General features: G+C 47.4%; 1 protein-coding gene across 5 annotated transcripts in view; it reads right to left on the bottom strand.

Annotated features, from left to right (window-relative positions):
• Positions 1 to 22016, bottom strand: part of SLC12A8 (solute carrier family 12 member 8) — a 132218-nt gene extending 110202 nt beyond the window's left edge. The window contains exons 1-3 of one of the 5 annotated variants that reach the window (XM_079922151.1): positions 21897 to 22016; positions 20615 to 20709; positions 2398 to 2544 (exon numbers count right to left, since the gene is read on the bottom strand). In XM_079922151.1, coding sequence (XP_079778277.1) covers positions 2398 to 2544; positions 20615 to 20665 — 198 coding nt within the window. In that variant the 5' untranslated portion in view covers positions 20666 to 20709; positions 21897 to 22016. Of the gene's footprint in view, positions 1 to 2397; positions 2545 to 20614; positions 20710 to 21242; positions 21497 to 21527; positions 21670 to 21896 lie in introns of those variants that run through there. The other 4 variants (XM_079922147.1, XM_079922145.1, XM_079922146.1 and 1 more) reach the window with 4 other exon arrangements.
• Between the last annotated feature and the right edge of the window lie 443 nt (positions 22017 to 22459).

The following is a 22459-nucleotide window of genomic DNA, read 5'->3' as shown; positions in this document are numbered from 1 at the left end:
GAAGTGGGGGCCCCTGTAAGTTTGGGAGGAGTATGAGAGACACCCACACCAGAGAGGTTGCTAACCTTGCTCTTGCTCTTCCACACGTTAATAAAGAAAACTTTCAGACCCATCCTGGCTATGGCTAAGGCTGAACCCTGAGCTAAGGGCCTGCGTACGGAGTAGAGCAAGAGCTGAGGAAGGTGTGGCCTCAACCAGGCCTCCTAAGAGGACTAAGAACCCCATACACCCCACAACAGTGAAGCTTCATCCCCTGGAATTTGCAGACGTGATGGTTAACTTTATGTGCCAACTTGGCGAGATTACAGTGACCAGTTGTTTAGTCAAATACTAGTCTAGAAGTTGCTGTAAATGTATTTTTAAGATGGGATTAACATGTACAATCAGCTGACTTTTTTTTTTTATCTTTTGGCCACGCCACGTGGCATGGGGGATCTTAGTTCCCCGACCAGGGATGGAACCTGCGGCCCCTGCATTGGAAGCGCGGAGTCTTAACCGCTGGACCGCCAGGGAAGTCCCACAATCAGCTGACTTTAAGTAAAGGAAATTATCCTCCATAATGTGGGTGGTTCTCATGCAATCAGTTGAAGGCCTTAAAAGCAAAGACTGAGGCTTCCCGAAGAAGAAGGAATTTGGTCTCCAGACTGCAACACAGTAGTTCTGTCTGAGTTTCTAGGTTTTGGACTCAAAAAACTGCAACATCTATTCCTACCTGCATCTCACTTATCCTACAGATTCGGGACTTGCCAGCCCCCAAAATCATAGAGCCAATTTCTTACCATAAACACATACCCCTCTCTCTCTCTGCCTCCATGAGATGACAGAAAATATATACAGCCGTCCCTAGGTATCCACAGGGGATTAATTCCGGGACTGGTCTTGGATACCAAAATCTGCGGATGCTCAAGTCCCATTGTCAGCTCTTCCTATCTGCAGTTTCCCTTCCACGGATTCAACCAACCGTGGACCGTGCAGTACTGTATTATTTATTGAAAAAAACCTGAGCATAAGTGGACCGTGCAGTTCAAACCCATGTTGTTCAAGGGTCAACTTGGTCTCTGCACCTGGTTCCTGGCACAGAGCTCCTGAAACCTTGTCATTTCTTAAGTGACAAGAGCACTAGAAGCATATCTTGTTCTAACATTTGTCTTTGACCCCATCCCTGACACGGGGCTCCTAAAACGCTTGTAAATTCCTAAGCGATTAAAAACACAAGGAGCATTTTTTGTTCTAACGAGGTCGCTGTCAGTGGGCTGCTGGATGGGGGCTGGTCACCAGAAAGACCAAGCCGCGATTAGAAGCTTGGAGTTTTCACCAGCACCACCCCCAACACACATATACACACTTCTCTAGAGAGGGGAGAGGGGCTAGAAATGGAGTTAATAATTGATCATGTGTGATGAAGCTGCTATAAAAATCCCCAAAGAATGGGGTTGGAAAGCCTCCAGGTGGGTGAACATAGCCACATACCAGGAGAGTGATGCACCCCAACTCCACGGGGACAGAAGTTCCTGCTCTTGGGACCTTTGCAGACCTTGCCCTAGGTATCCTTCATCTGTCTTGATCATAATCCTTTAATAAGCTAATAAACATAAATAAGTGTTTCCCTGCTGCTCTAGCAAATTAATGGAATCTGGGGGGGTGTGGGTCGTGGGAATGGGGGGGTCGTGGGAACCCCGGATGCACAGCCTCGGTCAGAAGCATAGGTGACAACCTGGACTTGTGATTGGCAGCTGAAGTGGGTGGGGGCAGCTTTGTGGGATGGAGCCCTTAACCTGTGGGATCTGATGCTCTCTCCAGGTAGTGTCAGAATTGAGTTACATTGCAGGACACTCAGCTGGTGCCACAGAATTGCTTGATGTGGGGAGAAATCTGGTGACCAGCAGTGTCAAGTGAAGTGTTCCGTGTGAAAGTAAGGAGAAAGGCACGGAGGAGAACCGTAGGTTTTTACAATTTCTTCTCCCTCTCCCTGCCCCTCTCCCTCCCCCTCCCCTCCCCTCCCCCTCCCCCTCTCCCTCTCCAGGCAGGGCATCAGCCGAGTTAAAGGACACCAGGAAAGCTGGAGATGGTCACACACTGGAGGCAAACTTGCCATCAGCCTGCTCTCTCTGACCCACCTCTAGTCCCACCCACAATGTGCCCTGACTTCCGTGCTCATATTCCTGTAGGTAAATCCATGGTGAGGCTTCCACAGGAACCTCTGTCTGAGGCCCAGGTTCTCAGGATTCTCATTTAAAAAGCAATACTAGCTACTCCATGTACTTGATCTTGTTCTGTGCTTCCGGAGCATCAGTGCTTCAGGAATCTGTTGACTACACTGTGGAATACCCAAGGGTGACAGAGCTTTCCCTGCCCCAGGCCCACAGGAGGCTCCAGGGCCACCAGCTCATCACTCACCACCAGCCAGCCAGTCCTCAAGAAAAGGACAACCCCAAAAATGTTGATCATGCAGGACGTGAACACACCATCCCAGGTCCCGAACAGCACTGGTTCCCATATGAACAGCTGGATCTTCCACCAGGGCTGGGGCTGGGCCAGAGCCTCCTGAAAACAGGGCACACAGGAGTCAGCTCAGCAGCAGTGGGGAGGGCTGGAGCGGGGAGGGAACGGAGGTGGGTGCTGGGAGAACTCAGCTTTAAAGCTCTCCTGTTGGGCCATGCCCTGCAGGCCTGTGCGCATAGCAATTCCTGCGCCGTTTGCAGCGCAGACAAGCTGTTCAGCAAACTCGGTTCCCTTTCCTTCCGGCCACTCGGGAGACTGCATTTCCCAGTCTCTTTACAGGCGGTGTGGCCACGTGACTGAGTTCCAGCCACTGGGATGCGGGTGAGCGCGGGATGCTGGGCTCCAGCTCTGACATCGGTCAGGAGCTCTGGGCGACACCATCCTCCCTTTCAGTCTCTCCCTTCCTGGTGGGAAGAGCAGCTTCCAGCAGTTACTAATCTTTGGGGAACCTTCCTGTACTTACCTTTTCCTCCTCTGGCCCTTCTAACACTTCTGTAATGAATTCTATGTATTAAATTCCCTCTGTTGAAAAAATCTAGGCAGTTTCTGTGTTCCTGACTGAACACTGGCTGGTACGGTGATCCCTAAGTGCCCTTCCATCCCATACCCCAGGATCCCACGGCATCATCTGGCAGTCGTCTAGAATCACAGGCTAACAAGTGGTGAAATAGATGCTTTCCTCGTTTTTCCAATTCAAAAATAACAAAGGCACTTACAGTACACTCATACAGAAACTTCACTAAAAAGACTAAACCTTATGGAAATACTAAAACGATCTTAAACAAAATCAGTAGCCACTCATACGACGAACTGCTCCTGCACAGGTTTAGTAATTAACCTAAATTCAGACATCACTGGACTCTTCCAATGGCCTCAAACTACTGCAGCAGTGATGAAGTGATTCTCACCTGGGGGTGGGGAAGGGAGGCACCCAACTGAGACCCACCGTGTGCACTAAGTCTAACTGGTGCGCGTATGTGATCTATAACCTCAGGGAGATGGCAGAGAAGTCAAGGGACAGGGGACATCTAAGGTCCAGAGTCAGGGGCAGAGGCCCTGAACAGCTGAGAACAATGGGTGCGCTCATGATCTAGGACCAAGGCCAAAGGCCAACTATGCTCAGTCAAAACGAAAGGAGAGGATCCCAGTTTCCCCCCTTGTATCGTACAACTACAGATGAAAAAAGGGCCTCAGGACATCATCAGGGCCATCAGTGAAGCCACGCAGGACAGATGGGCCGGGGGGCTCCTGACACCAGCTGAAACACCTTTCATCTCTGTATATCTCTGTGCATCTGTCTTTTGCAAACCACTAATGAGGAATCTCCTGAAAGTCAATAAACATGAGAACAGTGATCTTGGCTAAGAGCAAAGACCCTGCCAACCTATGCTTATCTTTGAACAAATGGTACCAAGGGACTTTGTGGTAAGTAAGATTGTTTTCTAGGATCCTAATCTCAAAACTCAGGACCTGGCCCAACTTCCCGTCTCTGCTTGTGTTCGCTTCCTACCATGGCTTGTTACAGGCCTACTATTTATTAGAAACAGTCATAACAATAGCAACTATCAGCAACAAAGAGTAATAATTTAGGGAGTGCTTTCAGCTTCCACATCAATTCCCCACTTTGGGGCTCAGGTCACCCCGGGAGCGAGGCAGGGAGAGGGCCCCTGTCTACAGCCAGCCGAGGAAAGCAAGCCCTGGAGAAGAGACACAACCAGCCTAGGTCCACAGCTGGGGTTTGAATTCCCCAACCCAGACTGTACAACCTGCACCACAGGTCACAGGCCCTTTTCTCTCCTAAATGTCAATGTTTCAGGTGCAATTTCTAACATCCTGGATTTCGCTTAATTGTGAGTACCTCTGCTTCACCCTTAAAATTCCTGTTGTGATTTTAGAAACTGTATTCCTCTGTCATCACAGCCTTCATATTTCCCCTGTAAAACCTGCTTTGTTTATTTGTTTATTTACCTAATGGGGGTATGAAAAGCTTTTCACTCCCTGGATCTCACTGGACTGAATCAGCCTTAAAGGTGCGTCACAGATGAACGAGGCCGAAACTTTAGGAGACTCTTTACCCTGAGAATAAAGGTGTAAGCGAAGGTATACAGGGTTTGAAATGGGTTTGGTGCCCAAGTCATGACAGTTTATTTCAGGACATTTAGAGGAGTGCACATACCTTTTCTTACCAAGTGACACAAGAACACAACTAAGTCTCCCCAAACCCTGCTCATCTGATACTGGCAAGAAACACCTAAGTTTGACCCAAGGTTGGGGCCCTGATGTTTTGAGAGAGAGAGAGAGACATAAGCCAATGAGAGAAAAGGAAGAAGAAACAAAAGCACCAAAAAGGGGAGCCAGGATGAGATGACAAATAGGTACTCGGGAGACCCCAAGGGACAATTCCCAGCCCCCCCCCCCCCCCCCCCGCAGACATGCTGCCACCAACATCAATACAGAACGCCAGCCCGGGGCCCATGCTTGTCACCTCTCCCTGGCCCACCACACCCTCCAGCCTCCCCACTTTCAGGACGCCCTCAGCCTTCTGCACTGCCCCAGGGTTGGTCTTGTGGAGAGTACTGGCCTGACAGGCAGCTCAAACCAGCTCCCTTGCATAGTAACTACCATCGGGCCAGCTCAATTCTGACACCAGTGCCAGTGGGGGGTGGTTTCTCCTACACCAAGCAATTCTCTGACACCAGTGGGTGTCCCATAGTTCAAGACAACTCCGACACTGCCCGCCCAGAGACAGTGCCATCCCACAGTCAAGGGCTCAGTCCTACCAGACTGCCCCTCAGATGCCAATCCCAAGTCCACGTTGTCACTCTGCTTCTGACCCACGGGCTACTGATCAGAGGTTCCCACCACCCCCGTCTTGGGTTCAGTTAATTCGCTAGAGCAGCTCACAGAACTCAGACAAACATTTTACTTACTAGATTACCAGCTTATTATGAAAGAATATGACTCAGAAGCCACTAGATGAGGGGGTTTAGGGAAAGGTTTGAGGTCCATGCCCTCTCCCAGCGCAGCACTCTCCCACCATCTCCACGTGGTCACCAACCCAGAAGCTCTCCAAACCCTCTTTATTGGGTTTTTCTGGCGGCTTCATCACATAGGCATGACTGATTAAATCACTGGTCATTGGTGACTGATTTAACCTCCAGCTCCTTTCCCCTACCCTGAAAGTTCCAACCCTCCAATCACATGGCTGGTTCCTCTGTAACCAGCCTCCATCCTAGGTGATTCTAAAAGTCTCCTCGCTAATATAAACCCAGTGGTGTCTGAAGGCATTTGTTATGAATATCAAGACACCTTATCACTTTTATCACTTAGGAAATTCCAAGGGTTTTAGGAGCTCTGTGCCAAATATCTATTTATTATAAATCACAGTATCACAACTGGCTACTCCCCAACCCTGCTGTCTGTCTGTCCTGCCAGCTCTCTCCGATCCCCTTCAGCTCTTGCGCAGACAGGCTGCAGGCAGAGCCATGTCTGCAGCATAAGCAGACATCCAATAGGAGGACAGAATACCAGCTTCTCCCCCCCACTCAGGGACCGCATGCCAAACCCCCTCCTTTATGGGAGGGTAAGGAAGCTCATCTCGTCTCATATATGCCCTCCCACAAAGGCCGTGGCTCACAGACTCTCCCTTTGTGCCTCTCCCTAGTCATTTCTGTTGCCCAGAGAGAGGGAGGTGGAATAGCTGGGGTGACGGGGGGTGATAGTTGGGCCAGTTCTGGGCTATCTTGTGCTTGGTACCAACTGTTGATAACTCTCTTAGAACCTCATTGTCTTCAGATTTGGGCCCCAGTCATCAATTCCAAAATAACAAGAGTCTCATTCAACACTCCACGACAGACATGACAGGTTGCGGGGAAAGGCAGGTGGTCGTAGGATGTGTGCTGTGCCCAGTATGGAGGCTACTGGGAAGCAGGGGTGGAAACTAAGAAAGAAGAGACAGAAAAGTGAGGGGCAAAGCAATCCCTCAGAAAGGGGACCACAAACATCCTCAGGGGGCAGGTTCCTCTCTTTCCTGAGGACCCTCAGGTTGGCAGGGACAACTTGGCAGGTTCCAGGGCACAGAGGCTTGGAGTCTGGCCACAGGTGATTGCACCTGTGCGCTGCTCGTTGCTAGGGCTTTCCTTCCCAACCTCCCAGAACAAGGAGCCAGGCCCTCTAAGCCCAGGACTGCACCCCACACTGGAGACACCACGGCCACCTGGTGGGTGTTTTAGTTCAGAGGTAGAAGTCTTTCTCCCATGAGAATCTTCACACTCGAGCAGGGCATCTAGAAAGACAGGGAAATCACACCTGAAATGTGTCCAGAGTGGGAAACACGTGACTTCCTGCATCCAGCAAGTGGAGCTGAGTAAGACAGAGAAAAGCTCTGCTACAGGCAATGACGCGAGCTCCCACCCAGGAGCCTCTTGTCTCAAACAGCCACCGCCCTCCCACAGGCCACCCTCCAGGCCTTACTGAACACATCTGAAATGTGAGAAAACACGTATTCTCTCTCCTGGCAGCTGGAGGAAAGGAGATTGGTAAGAAACTCTGCTTCTGCCCACTGGGGTCAGGAGCGGATCAGAGCAAGACATAGCCTGCCCCTTCCTCCCAAAGACTGGGTCTACCTGGAGCACGCACACATGCTCCAGCAGCTTGCTTCCTGAAAGCTAATTATTTAATTATTACTCGCACATCAGAGAATATCCCAAGCTGCTGCTGAACTGTGACGCACTGAGCAGAGTGGGTGCCACATTCCTTTCCTCTGGCTCTGAACAGGCACCACAAGCTGCAGCTGGGCAGGGGGGCAGCAGGGCTCCATGGGCCAGCAGCCCCCTGTGGTACCTGCATCCGATGCAAGTAGCTACAGCCTCAAGGTGGGCTGCGCAGTTTAGATGAGGTGATAATCGTGAAAGTTTTTTTGGTTAGCATGAAGCACATCAGGCAGTTTTAAATGGGGGTGAGGATTTCATCAGGAAAGTTGGGAGGGAAGGAAAGAAGAGAGGTCTTACTGACTGTGCATCTTCTATCTGCCCTGGTACCTCGTCCTCATGTTTCAGGTGAATCCTTGCTCTACAGTTCAGCCTGAAATCTGCCTCTCTCCAACCCCTGCCCAGTCCCAGCGCTGGGGCAGCTGGCCCCTTCTGTATGGTACTAGGAGTTCGAGAATGGGTGTCCGATGAGCGCTCTGCTACCCTGACTGAAGCTGGTAATGGGAACTGCTCCGCAGGACCCACGTGGAGTGGTCAAAGCCTGATTTCCCTGGATTCGAATCTGGGCAGCACGCTTGGTCAGCACTGATTTAGGCACTCCTAGAAATGTAAGATCTTCGTGGCTGTGCGGATCTCTTCTGCACAGAACAGGTTGAAAAGCCAGTGTCTCCGTAACAGTAGTTCCCGGTGCTTGATCTGTGGCTCTTCCATCTTGTGCATCCCGGTCCAAGGCTGGGAATCTCCCAAGGCACAACCTGGTCAAGCAACCACACAGGCCCAGGAGTGGCAAGACCCGCGGACGCTGTGACAGCATTGATGTTGGTGGGGCCCCTGCCCGAGCTCTGCCTCTCAGAGCTATACAGCAGCTCATTCCCCACAGAGCGGCCACCTCTGTGCTCAGAATGAAGAACCCAAAGACACAATGCTCTGGGCGCCTGACAGCACCCCGCAGATCTAAATTCCCACAGCAGCGATGCCATGGCCACCTAAACAAGAGCTTCCCCTTCCCTTCCCAGCCTCCTTGGCAAAAGGACAGGGCCCTCCTGCGAGACTCAGGCTGCCACTAGACAGTCTACCTCGGTTTAACATCAGGAGGAGAAACACAGACCCTAATGCCCTCCCCCAGTAACAGGCAAACCAGCTAAAAATCAACTGCAATAGATTTATTTTTCTAGGTGCTTCAGTGGATCAGACAATACTATACCCATTTAAGGATTCTTATGTACTAAGTACTTTTGACGTTTGGAATCACATCAATGTTTTATATACTCAAAATTAAACAAAATCAAATCAAATCGACAGGATGAGAGAGAAAAATTAAAACAGAATACAAAGAGAAACAAATTAACCTAACTATAATTCTAATGAATAATATAACCACACCGAAAGTGGAAAAAACTGAGCAGAGTTAACTTTTTTTTTTTTTTTTTTTTGCGGTACGCGGGCCTCTCACTGTTGTGGCCTCTCCCGTTGCGGAGCACAGGCTCCGGACGCGCAGGCTCAGCGGCCATGGCTCACGGGCCCAGCTGCTCCACGGCATGCGGGATCTTCCCGGACCGGGGCACGAACCCGTGTCCCCTGCATCGGCAGGCAGACTCTCAACCACTGCGCCACCAGGGAAGCCCCAGAGTTAACTTTTGAACATAGTACTTTGACTATGTGCTCTCAGTCTAAAGACAAATAACTAACTACAAACTAATACAAATTCTAGATAGAAAGTTTGTTTTTTGCAGGGATAGGAGTTACCACTCCTGAATCTACTTTCCATGAATTGCAGGACTAAGCAAATAAGTAAATATACCGACTGGGAGTCAAGTTTCTCACTGTTGGAGAAGGCAGTTAAAATTAAGAAAAGAGGAAAGAAGAATGAACCCTGGTGTGATAAATTAGAATTAGAGGTATCAGTTTGAATTTATAGTTTTTAATATATAGAGATAGACGTATCTATACATATCTATATATCTATATCTATAAATATATATCTGTCTACTTAAAGGGTCTGTAAGTCAAGACACCCCAGTAGCAATGAACATACCTAGCACCCAGATCTTGGTCTCTAAATACCATTTCTCACTTTAAGGAGCCAGAGCTCTTTGGAGAAATAGCTGATTCAGGGCTGGGGCAGAAAAAGTACAAAATAAGCCTACAGTATTTTGTGCCAGAAAGTAAGGAAGGGCTCCTAAAAATGATGAGGATGTGTCATAAGGACATAGAAGCCAGCTTGAAGGGGCACCCACTGGCCAAATCTGGAACAATTTGAACATCAAAATCAATAATAATTGCAATAGAATACACATGGAAAAAATAAGAATCTGAGTCCATACAGATATAAGCAAATGAATAAATTAAAGTAAGAGGAAGGAGGGAAAATTCTTCTTTATAGAAGACCAAGTAATATATGTAGAAGAAATGATGATGTTAGAAAACCACCATTCTGCAACCATCACAGTAATAACTGAGTCTGCCAAGAATCATCAATGTTTGCTAAAGCTAATGGGTAGAAAACTGATGAGGAACTGGATATTTCCATAGTCTCAAAGTATCCCCAACAAATTATTTATTAGTTACAAAGGGAAAATTAGTAACTTTAGAGTGGATTAACCTAGTGGGCACCACCTTAAATAAGTAACCAAAGTTAACATTACCAATAATGAGACAAGTGGAAACCCTGTACCTCCCTCCTGATATGATGCCTGGAAAAGAACACAATATCATTCTATGAGTTCCTGCCAAAAATGCAAAACCTGAATCTAATCATGAGAGTTCATGTCCCAAACTCAGAAATATTCTACAAAAAAAACTAGCCTGTGTTTTGCAAAAAAATGTCAAGATCACGAAAGACAAAGAAAGGCTAAGGAACCATTCCAGATTAAATGAGACTAGAGAGGTGTGATGACTAAATGCACTGCGTGATGCTGGATTGGCTCCCAGTCCGGGAGAAAAAGCTACAGGATATAAGTGAGATAACTGGCAAAAGTGGACTGTGAAACTGTGGATTAGATAATAGGATTTATCAATGTTAAATGTCTTGATTTTTTTTTTTTTTTTTAGTATTCCATAGTCCAGCCATCCAGGCATGGACTATGGTTATTTTATTTTATTTTATTTGACTACACCAAGCAGCTTGTGGGATCTTAGTTCCCTGACAAGGGGTTGAACCCAGGCCCTTGACCATGAAAGTGTGGCGTCCTACCCACTGGACCAGGGAGTTCCCTAAGGGTCTTGATCTTGATAAATATAATGTGGTTAGGTAAAAGAAAAGTCTTATTCTCAGGAAATAGACAATGAATTATTTATGGATAAGGGGACATGATGTCTACAAATTAGTTCCAAATGGTTCAGGAAAAATATATATATAATCGAATATAATAGGTATTAAAATATATATTATATATATGGAATAGAAATATATGTATATATATAGAGAGAGCACACAAATAATAAAGCAAAAGGACAAAATGTTAATAACTGGTAAATCTGAGTCAAGAGTATATGGTGGTTGTTTGTACTGCTGCGACTTTCTACAAGTGTGAAATGTTATCAAAATTTCAAAAGTTTAAAAATAAATAGTAAAAGCAATTTTTATTTTTTAAAAGAAGCCCAGACATATTTAAAGAACAGCTTGTTCACTCTTGTATCTCTAGTGCCTAACATGGAACAAATACTTACTAAATGTGTTAGTTAAATGAATGAATGAATGAATACAATGTGCTTTAGAGAGTGACATTAGACACCTCTTTTAAGGTAGCAGAATATGCACTTTCCTACCTTCCAAATTACCATGACAATGACAGAAAAGATGTGTTTTGTTTTTTTTTAAAGTATGAAACTATAGTTATAACTAGAAAGGGAAAAAAACTAAGTGCTACTAGCAGATCAGACATTTGGAGAGATTCCTGCAGATGGGCTTGGAGGGGCAAAAAAAAAGCAAGTGAGAGAGCAGCCCAGGGCAGCCAAGAGAAGAGCTGCCTTCCAAGGCACCTGAGAAGTTCCAAGTTCAGAGCCAGCAAATGCTAGGAGAAGACATAGGCTGCAGCAATCATTGGGCATAACATTATCTTGGAGGCTTTATCATGTAGATGGAAGTAACATATATAGCATAAAAGACTGGATGGCAGGGTTGGTAAACGTGCCTATGTGATTATCAAGTTCCTGCATTTTACACTGAAGTGGTACAATATTAACTCTAAACAAACTGAAAATTCTTAAATGTATATTTTTCTCTTTTTTTTTTCTCTCTTTTCTTTTTCCCTTTTTTGCAGTATGTGGGCCTCTCACTGTTGTGGCCTCTCCTGTTGCGGAGCACAGGCTCCAGATGCGCAGGCTCAACGGCCATGGCTCACGGGCCCAGCCGCTCCGCGGCATGTGGGATCTTCCCGGACCAGGGCACGAACCCGTGTTCCCTGCATCGGCAGGCGGACTCTCAACCACTGCGCCACCAGGGAAACCCTAAATGTATATTTAATCTCTAGAGCAGCCATTCTCAAACTTTTTGATCTCCAGACCCCTTTACATTCTTAAAAATTACTGAGGATCCCAAAGAGCTTTTGTTTATGCGTGCTACAACTATCAGTATTCACCATATTAGAAACTTAAAGGGAGATATTTTCAAATACTTATTAATCATTTAAACATAATAATAATAAACCCATTATCTGTTAAAATAAGTAACATGTTTGCATGAAAAATAACTACTTTCCCAAACAAAAATATTCAGTGAAAAGAGATGCCTTGTTATACATTTTGCAGATCATTTTAATGTCTGGCTTGATAGAATACAGCTGGATTCCCATATCTACTTCTGCATCCAATCTGTTGTAAAATGTTGTTTTTTAAACACATGAAAACAATTTGGCCTTCCATACTTCTATAGTTAGAAAAGGAAAGAGTAATTTACTACCACTATTCCATATATGAAAAAAATTCCTGTCACCCAAAAGATAAGAGAATTATACTCAAAAAAAGGTGACATGGGATATAAGAAACAGCAGTAGCTGCATATGAACCAGAAGAATTAAAGGGAACTTGAAAAAAATTAAGACTCTGTAGCTCAGAAGCAGCAAAGCCTTAACAACTTATGCTTGTGTTTTCTTCTCCATGAGTCTAATAACATCATTTGGTTATTCAGTTAAACACACACATATACATCTTACTATTGTAAATTTATAGTACTATTTATAGGTGTAAAATTTTTATAACCAACTATAACAAACATGGAAATACTCATTACAATTACAGAAAAATATATAAATTTTATAAACCTTGACAATGTAAAAATAATAATCCAACTAACAAAAAATTCAAAATGAAATGAGAGAAATGGAAGGAAGAGTAAATGTGCCAATGTCCTCTTTTTTCATATCAGGAAGCAATAAGTAAACTGATAATAAATTGATAACTTAGTCTAGAAATTGAGGTATAAATAAATTATTTAAAGTTATAATGATAACCACTAGGGAAAATGAAAACCAGAAACCATTAGTGACTGTCTCTGGGGAATGGTGGTGAAGGAACAGAGGAAGAAGGCTTTTAATTTTATATAATTCTCTCGTTTAAAAAAATTTTTTTACTGCATGCATGTAGTACGTGTATAATAAAAATAGTAACATCTTTATCTGAAGAAAAATTTACCACTTTATTAGAAGTATTTGAAAAATAAAATGCTGACTTCAAGTTAGTAATATATTTATAACTCAACTTCATTTTATGCAGTGGATAGATGTGATTTGAATCACATTTTAAATGTACTGGAAATATAGTCTACTTAAAAATAGAGAAGTCTCTGGTAAAATTAATGTCTGTCCCTAACATTTGTGTATCTTTTTTAAAAATTAGAATTTGCCTTCGCTTTGTGTTGTTGTTTTTTGGTTTTGGGGTTTGTTTATATGTTGGGTTTTTTTTTTCTACTGATAATTGCCTAAAATAAAAAGGGAAAGCTACTCAAAATGAGTCACAGCTTTCTGTTTTAAGTTCTATAAACACTGGGATTCACTTTAGAGCAAATTTATCACCTGGACCAGACATAACCATTTTTGGCTAAATGAGGGTCTCTAGGCTACCATGGCTTCAAATTAATCAGTGAGCCTGCACTCTAGAGCCCACGAGCCACAACTACTGAGCCCGTGTGCCACAAATACTGAAGCCCGAGCCCCTAGAGCCCATGCTCCACAGCAAGAGAAGCCACCACAATGAGAAGCCCGTGCACCTCAACGAAGAGTAGTCCCTGCTTGCCGCAACTAGAGAAAGCCTGCGCGCAGCAACGAAGACCCAAACAGCCAAAAATAAATAAATAAAATAAATAAATTTTTAAAAATTAAAAAAAAGAATCCGTCTGACAATGCAAGGTACATGGGTTTGAGCCCTCGTCTGGGAAGATCCCACATGCCGTGGAGAAACTAAGCCCGTGCACCACAACTACTGAGCCAGCGTGCCACAAATACTGAAGCCTGCGCGCCTAGAGCCCATGCTCCGCAACAAGAGAAGCCACCGCAATGAGAAGCCCATGCACCACAATGAAGAGTAGCCCCTGCTCTCTGCAACTAGAGAAAGCCTGTGTGCCGCAACAAAGACCCAACGCAGCCAAAAATATCAATCAATCAATCAATCAATCTTATGGATCAGGGAAGAGACGAAGCTTCCCAGGGCTAACCAGTTCTTATAGATAGGAAACAGCTGGTGAGGAGCATGTCTCTCGTATGCAAACTTACCAATTCTGAGTATATTCCCCAAGCCACCCCCTTTATCTAATTCTCACACAACGAGCCAGTATTTCTCCTGCCCTAAATCATCCCCAGGCCAGGTGCCAGGAAACTAGAGACCATCTCTATAGCCAAAGCCCACCAGAACTATTCAAACCAGCCAGTCCTAAGCTGTTCGCTCTGCCCTGCCCTGCCCAGGGCACAACAAAGGCTCTGGCCCAGGCTTTCCCTTCATTCCTGCTTTTGTCTCCTGACCAGAACCTGACACTTCCCCTGTGGCCCTGCATGGCATTCCTCCTTCTCTTGGGAAATGTAAGCAATAAATTCTTCTTCCAATGGCACTGATCTCTCTGTGTCCTCACTCAATCACCTCTACCAATGAAGATCCTGTGGGTACAAGTGAGACAATCCCACCTAATTCATTTCAGTGAAGAATCACTTTCATTCTTGTTTCTAGGGAACCTTCATCCAGAAAATGTCTCCATTCCACTTTTTACAAATATGAAGCATTTTCAGAGCACTGTCATTTTCAGGGTTGACCTCCTAGGCTAAGTGATACACAGGGCTGTAAAGTGGAAAGGGGTGAAGATAACAGAGAAAGAGAAGGAAAGGGCGACAGAGCCCACATGAAAGCTGCAGACTTATCTCAACCCCGAGAGTGGTTTCTGCCCTTTCTTCTCTCCCAGGTTCCAGCACCATAGCCTCTTTTCTTCTGTCACCTCACATAGGTGGTTCTGTCCGGGTACCACTGGTCTTTCACAGTGAAGCTAATAGCTTAAGTCTCCAACACCCTTCACTTGCATTAAGTCCCTCCCAAAGATTACACCTAATTTTGTATTTGTATCCTTTTTACTAAAGAGAATCGCTAAAAACTTTACAAGCTTCATGCCCTATAGAAGCTGGGAGGGTGATAGGGGTCACGGCTCCAGGAATCCCAGATGTGAGCTCTTCTCTTCCACCCAACCACCCTGGACCCCAGTTTCCCTATCTGTACAAGAGGTGCTAACAAGACAGTCTTGTCCTAGGTTCCCTTTTCTCCTCAGATGCATTCATTTCTCTATATTCTAACAAAGCAATATGCTGTTACCTAGCATGTGGCTGCCAAGGCTTGCTTTGCATATTGGCTTTTTAAAGATGCTAAAACGGGCCTGAAAAACGCATAGCAAAAATATAAGTCAGTTTGTCACTGTACACTGGCTAATAAGGGCACAGAAAACAAGAGCAAAGCTTGTGCGATGAAGCCTGAGACCAATGCTCAAAATTATAACCTAAAGATTAACTGCATTAAGATCAACCAGAGCCGTATTATGGGGTCAGGGGGTCATGGGCTTGGTTCCCACCAGGGTCTGCCACTCTTTGTATGTATCTTTGGGCAAGTCATTAAACATCTCTAGGCTTCTCTTCTGACAAGCTAAGCAAGGGGCCTGGACCAGAGGATCTCTAAGGACCACTCTGCCTCTTTTTTCTTTTGAGTCTGAGAGTTATTCGCTGCAATAATTTGTACCCCCTCTGTCTCTTAACATGCTCGCTTCCTTCTGCCTCTCTTGTTGGTGCCACTCAGCCTCACAACTCGACCAGACTCTCTTTCTTTCTCTTGCCACGCTGAGCTAACCTAGGTTAAGCCACTGAACTGAGGAGGGAAAGACAGGGAAAGAGCAAAGGAGAGCACAGAGAAGGGAAAGGTAAGGCAGGGAGTCTGGCGGAGCGGAGTCCTGGTGCAGGGTCAGAGGCAGCTGGCACCCTGGCTCAAACGTGGACCAGATGCCACAGCTGGGTCTGCATCAGGCTTGTTTCTAGGGTGACTAGCTCAGGCCAGCCAGAAGCTATCCCACAGACTTCCTAGAAGAGGGTCCTCACAGACCCACTCCTGCTGGAGCTCAAGTCTCCAGCCAGATAAAGAAGAAAGAATATGAGTTGCACTAGCTAATCTGAGGCTTTGGGTGACCCATTCTCGGGCCACAGCATGACACTGTTTCCCTTTAACTTTTTCTGGAGACTGTCCAACCCTAAGAGAAGGGAAATAGCACATCAGATTAGTGGGAGGCATCCCTTATTCCATCATAATTAAGAGGTTTCTGTTTTAATATCTGCAGCACTGGCTGGAGATCCAGGCAAGAACAGGCACTCAATAAATACCTGGTACACTGAGCTGACTTTTCCCCATTTCCCACACTAACAGCGCTGGATCCTGCTGGACTTCAGACCTCGCACAGATGTCTACTTTCCCTCTCTCCCTGTCTCCAGCTACCTGCTTTCTCCTGCCAGCTTCATCTTCCTGACACACCGTGTCTGTCACAGTCCTCTCTGTCCAGCGACTGATGGAGACGCGCATGGAATCGAAGGTCATCAGCCTTCCATTCACCTCCCTCTGGCACCAGCTGCTCCTTAGCTTTCCAGCCCCATGTTTCACAAACAGCCCACTCGACTGGGTTTCAGTGTGAAACCTGCTTCATCCAATCACTGAACATGCACTGTTTTTAGTGCTCACAACGTGACAGGCACTGGGCCAGATCCTTCTGCATATGGCATAAGAACCCTGAAAATCAGGTATGCTCACCCCGTCTCGCAGTTGTAGAAGCAGACTGCAAGCCCAAGAGTAACTTGCCCAAGGGCCCAGCACATCTAGTGGCACAGTCAGAATTCGGAACCCAGGTTTCCAGGTTCAAGTCCACCACCCAACCACACTGCACATCAATGCAGTGCCTGGGGACAGAGGCTCCCAGAAAAAGACTCGCCCCTCCACAGGTTCAACAGGCCCTCAAATACACACACACACATTCCCAAACCACTCCAGACCCATCTAGGCCTAGAAAGCACCCCATCTTCCTCAATGGACTGCCCACCCCACATTGCCCATAGTGTCTTGCACAATGTGCCACACTCTGGTTTTGGCCGAGGGAATCACTCCGGACTTGGGACTCCTGCCTTAGGTGTTTTACCTGACCTTGCTGTGCTGAGTCATGCATTCATGTGCCAACTGAACCCTCTGACCATCTATATCACTACCTCGTGGACCAAACACATACTCCCCGCATCAGTTTTATTATTAGCCAACATTTACAGACTGCATCCTATGAACTGAGCGCTATACTAAACATTTACATGAATTATCTCTGTTAATCTTCATAATTCCCTAAGGTACTTTCTATTACTGTAGTCGTTTCATAGGTGAGAATACGAAGGCTTAGCCAGGTGAAGTAACTTGCCCAGAGTCACAAAGGGTTAGAGCCAGTACTTGGACCCAGGCAGCACCATCAACTCTCAGATATACAGCCTCTTCTCACTTGGTCCCCTTGACCAACACACACACACACACACACACACACACACACACACACACACACACACACACACACACACACACACAGCTACCCCATCTGGTCCTGAGATGAGTAAAGCCAAACCAAGAATCCATTCATTGGGCTTCCCTGGTGGCGCAGTGGTTGAGAGTCCGCCTGCCGATGCAGGGGACGCAGGTTCGTGCCCCGGTCCGGGAAGATCCCACATGCCGCGGAGCGGCTGGGCCCGTGAGCCATGGCCACTGAGCCTGTGCGTCCGGAGCCTGTGCTCCGCAACGGGAGAGGCCACAACAGTGAGCGGCCCACGTACCGCAAAAAAAAAAAAAAAAAAAAAGAATCCATTCATTCACCCCTCCACCTAACTCACAAGCATCCCCACTCTTGCCAAATCTCCTGAGAGCTACTTTCCAGTCACAGTGATCAAGAGCAGAGCAGATCTGAACTGAAGGGTTTAGGGTAACACCCACCCCACCCCCCACTCCCAGCCTGTCTTCCCACTGGGCACTGCCTTCTTAGTCCCGTGCTCTTCAGGCCTCAAAGCTCTTAGTAGAATTCCTGCCTCCCAGACCTGGAGTAAAGGGAGAAAAAGCTCATGGGAAACTTCTAGAGGGCCAGACACTTCGAACATATCAGCCATCCAGCCTGCTCTCTGTTCCCATACAGGCTTTGCTCGGGCCACTGGGGCAGGAGGCATAAAGCAGAAAGGATTAAAACCCGGACCTTGGCAACAACTATGCCTGGGTTCAAAGTACCCCCATTTTTCATCTGTCAACCAAAATAATCATATCTACTTCAGAATGTTGTTGTGAAGACAATGCATAGTAAATGTTCAGCCCATAATAAGTTGGTAGTTATTATCATTTTCTTACCCTCTCAGCCTCAGGGATGTGCTTCCCAACTTTACCACTGATACTTCAAGATGTAATACAAACAGCAGCTCCCTCAATCCCTAACCAGGTGAATTCCCTTAAGTAGAGCCAGCATTGATTGAGCATCTTCCATATGCTGAGCACTAATGGCAGGGACTGAGGACACAAAAATGAATAAGACATGCCCCTGAACTTCAGGAGTTCACAGCCTCAAGGAAGACAGGAAAGAAACAGCTTACTTCAATGCCACACGGCAAGTGCAGTGACAGAGCATGCTGCCAGAGGGAGCAAGGGAAGCCAGGCAGATCACAGGGGACTGTGGGGGCCAGGGCAAGGAGTCAGAACTGAATTCTAAAGGCAGTGAGAAGCCACTGAAAAGCCTTAAGCAGAGGAGGCAAATGCACAGACTTATGCTTTAAAAAGGGATCACTTTAGAAGAGATGTGAGGAAAGAAGTTAGGAAGGTATGAACAACTCAATTAAGAAGTAATACCTTGGACAAGACAGTGCAAGGGAGACAAAGGGACAGATTTCAAAGATGTTTAGATAATGAACAGCAAAGGCCATGACATTCAACACTGTCTAATCCCTCAATGTTCAGAGATTGAGGGAGAGGGAGATGGAGAGGAAGGTGACGCATAGGCCTTTACATCCATCACTTTTTTTTTTTTTTTTTTTTTACATCCATCATTTTAAAAATCAACTCTCGGGACTTCCCTGGCTGTCCAGTGGTTAAGACTCCCCACTTCCACTGCAGGGGGCATGGGTTCAATTCCTGGTCAGGGAACTAAGATCCTGCATGCCGCACGGTGTGGCCAAAATAAATAAATAAAAGTTTTTTAAATAAAAATCAACTGTCTCTTAAGGCACTCATAGCAATTTAGCTTGCACTAACATTTACTGACCCCTTGACTGCCAGACACTGCCTTAGGTACTTGGAGGGTTCCAGTGGCAAATCAGCTGAGAGAGAAGTATCAGCAAAGACCAGCATAGGGAAAAGACACAAGCACAGAGCCTCGGGAATGGTGACCTTCGTCTAGAAGGTGGGGTAGAAGGAGTAAGATGCAGGGGACCAGGCTCGAAACTCAGGCTGGGTCAGACTGTGCAGGGCCTAGCCTAAGGAGTTTGAACTCTGAGTGGTGGACACGGGGAGCCATTGAAGGTTTTAAACAGAAAGAGGATCACAGCTGAGCCTTATCAGATTCCTCTCACAGAGATGAAACAAGCGCTCTCTTTTTGGAATCCCTGGAGACAAGGGCCTCACGTTTTCCATCTGGTAACCCTTTTCATGCCTAACACAGTACCCATTATTTAGGAAGTAGTCCACAAATACATGTTAGGGCCATAAACACTCATGTACAGTCTTGCAAACCCAAAGAAAATGCATTGCCAGTATGATGCGAGACTGGTCAAGCTAAATAAATTTTTTAAATAAAGTAAATAAATCAAGGTTCTCTAAGGGTCCTTGACCACATTCAAAACTTGGCCACTGGCCTTTTCATTCAGGAGCAAACAGCTCTGGGCAAGATCTGAAATATCTCTGAGGAGCTATTCCAGACCTCTAGTCACTCATTTCTAAGCAGATTGAATACTTCAGGGGCTGGATATAAGGAGCTCAGTACAGGATGGAGGATACAGCTCTGGGCCTGCCAGGGCGAAGGGGAGCGGTACCTTTTGCTGAGCACTTGCCACTTGCCAGCCACCATGCTGCATTTTTCGTGTGTACCCATGTACATGAAGAGGGGGTAACTAGCCAGTTTGGATTCCCCCACCAACCCCGAACCCCATCTGCCTCACTAGCCTCTGCCCTTTGGTTCAGGCCTCCCGAGTGTTGGACCTTGCTCTCTTGCTACTGTGTGAGGCTATGAGTTGATTCTCTCTCCTTCTGGGGGGCTCATTCCCCCCTGTTATAATGCCAGAAAACCCTCCTACCCCTCTCTATAAAGATGAGAGAAATCCAAGGGACAGTAAAAACCTCATGGTTGAGTGATCGTTACAGAGCAAAGACCCTGGGTGCAAGTAGCCTCCTGACAAATGCCTAAGTATGGTTGGTTGGTTGGTTTTTAAGGGGCAGCCACTTCAATTCCATACCTGCATTGAATGTCTACTAACGCTAATGATCAGCAGGGAGAGGATAAAGAAAGAAAAAACAAAACCTGCAGACATCACAGAATCCAGAAATCTATTTGGCTTCAGCATATATGAGTTTTTCAGAAATAGAATTACCTTCTTACATTGGTTTGATTCAATATTAACGGGAGTTCATATTATCTGAGTCCTCACTCTGTTCATGGAAAACCTCCATGGGTGGGACGGGGTGGGAAGAGGAGTGTCCAGGATTCAAAATCCACTACAAATACCAAAGAAGATTTTTTGCGCACAGATGGTTAGGAATTGGCTGTAACATTTTCTCGATTAAGCTGGCATACCAAAATAAACTTCTGAGATCATTACTTTTAAAATAGTGCACTGTAATGTTTCCATTCAGCTCCCTGCCTGGTGACCTTTGCTCATGACCCCCACACCGCCCAGGCCTACCTGCTGGGCTGCCTCATGGAAGAGTTCCTGCACTTGAGACATCTGGGCCATTCTCCGGAAATGGGGGTCCTGGGAGTCTGGGTGGGGAGACCCCTCTGGAAGGTAAACAGGATTCTGGGTCAGGCTGGCTCCTCCTTCCCTGGATCCTTACGGCCCATCCTTCCTCTATACCAGATAAGGCCCTGGCTGAGGGAGGGACCTTGTTCCGCCTCATCTGGAAACATCTCCTTCCCTCTTTGGTACCCAGATAGATCCCACTCATTCTTCAGAGCCTCCCTGTGCTCAAATGTTGCTGTTCTTTGAAAGCCACAGCTGCCTGCAGCTCTCTGTTTTTCCCTGAGCTCCTTCAGTACGGGGGTCAGAACCAACTGCCCAGCTGCCCAGCCCTTGAGGACAGTTTTACACTCCTCTCCATCCTTGTGAACCCCTTTGTCCAGGGCAAGGGCACCATCGGCTCACTAGGGCCAGTTGCAGGTGGTGAAAGACTTACCGAGACCCGCTCCGGAGCCGCAGCACCGACCCTTCGCGTCTGAGTCAGCGCTGGGACCCGCGTCCCTCAGGCACCCCTACTTACGGGAACCCCATACAGCGCAGCGCACGCCCCCTCCAGCCTCGGCCCCGCCCTTACCGAGTTCTCAGGAACCCCTGGGGTCGGCGGGAGGCTCGTGTGCCAGTGGCCGTGTGTAGACGCGCCAGGGGACGGCGAAGGGGTCTACCTGAGCAGGCGGGCAAAGGTGACCCAAGCCGGCCCCCTGACTACAGGACAGAGCTCCCCGGGGAGAGGAGCCGCCCCGAGACCACCCTACACACTGCCCACCCACCAGCCGCGCGGCGTCCGCCCTCACCGGTTCCCGGGACGCCCGCTCCTAGCGCTGGGCCCGCCCAGTCCCCGCCCCGCCGCCACGTGGCTAACCAGGTGTGCGCGGCGCGGGTCCCAGCTGTCTCGCTGACGAGGCATGCCGCCCGGGCTCGAGCACCTGGGCCACGACTCTTCGGTCCAGGTGGAGAAGGACGGGGCTGCAGACACTTCCCCTCCCCAAGGGTGGTGCCTGAGCACCCGCCGCCGCCCAGGAGGGCTCCCAGAAGAAGGGAACAGCAATCTTAACACGGGTGGGGAGGGACTGGGCGGGGGGGGTGAGGGTGCGGGGGTGGACTAGGGGGAGGGTCCGCATGCTCTCAAACGTAACAGCCACTGCCTCCACCGCCTCGACAGCTCGCTCACCGCACCCCCGCTGAGGTGCCCAGCCCTGGGATTAGGGGGACAGGACGCGAGCCTACTCACTGCAGTTGCTTCTAAGGACCTGCGCGTTACACAGCACGCAGGAGTGAGAAAGGCTGGGGAGCGGGGGAGCCCGCGGCTCCCACTGGTCCGCAGCCCCCTGGACAGGTGCAGAAGCGTCTGAACAAGAGACCGTGACTGAGCTCCGGGGTTGCCAAAGTGCAGCGGCCACGCGACCAGGTGACCCTCAGACTCGCAGGAAGTGGAATTCTTTTGCCAAGAAGGTGCCCTCGGGCATGCTGAGGTGTGGGGAGGAATTACCCTCGTCACCTTCAGCAATTCCCAGAACCGGCTTGGAGGGGCGGGGAGTGAAGTAAGGTTTCCAGGGTCCCCGGCTTGCAGGGATAAAAAGAAATTAACATACAGAGAGATTAAATTATCGCTATTTCCAATCTGGCATATTTCCTAAGCCTGAAATAACTTGCTAGGCCTCCATCTGGGCTTCTGAGAAACAGAAGGGCAGCTGGGAGTACTTCCCACGCCCACATGAGCCTTTGTGTGAAAATCCCTAAAAATAGAGGTTGTTCTTTTAAAAACAAAAGGGAAGGCAAAGCCATGGGAACAGT

The sequence above is a fragment of the Stenella coeruleoalba genome, assembly GCF_951394435.1.
Source record: "Stenella coeruleoalba genome assembly, chromosome: 5".
NCBI lineage: Eukaryota > Metazoa > Chordata > Mammalia > Artiodactyla > Delphinidae > Stenella > Stenella coeruleoalba.
This window is presented reverse-complemented; position numbering and strand designations above follow the sequence as displayed.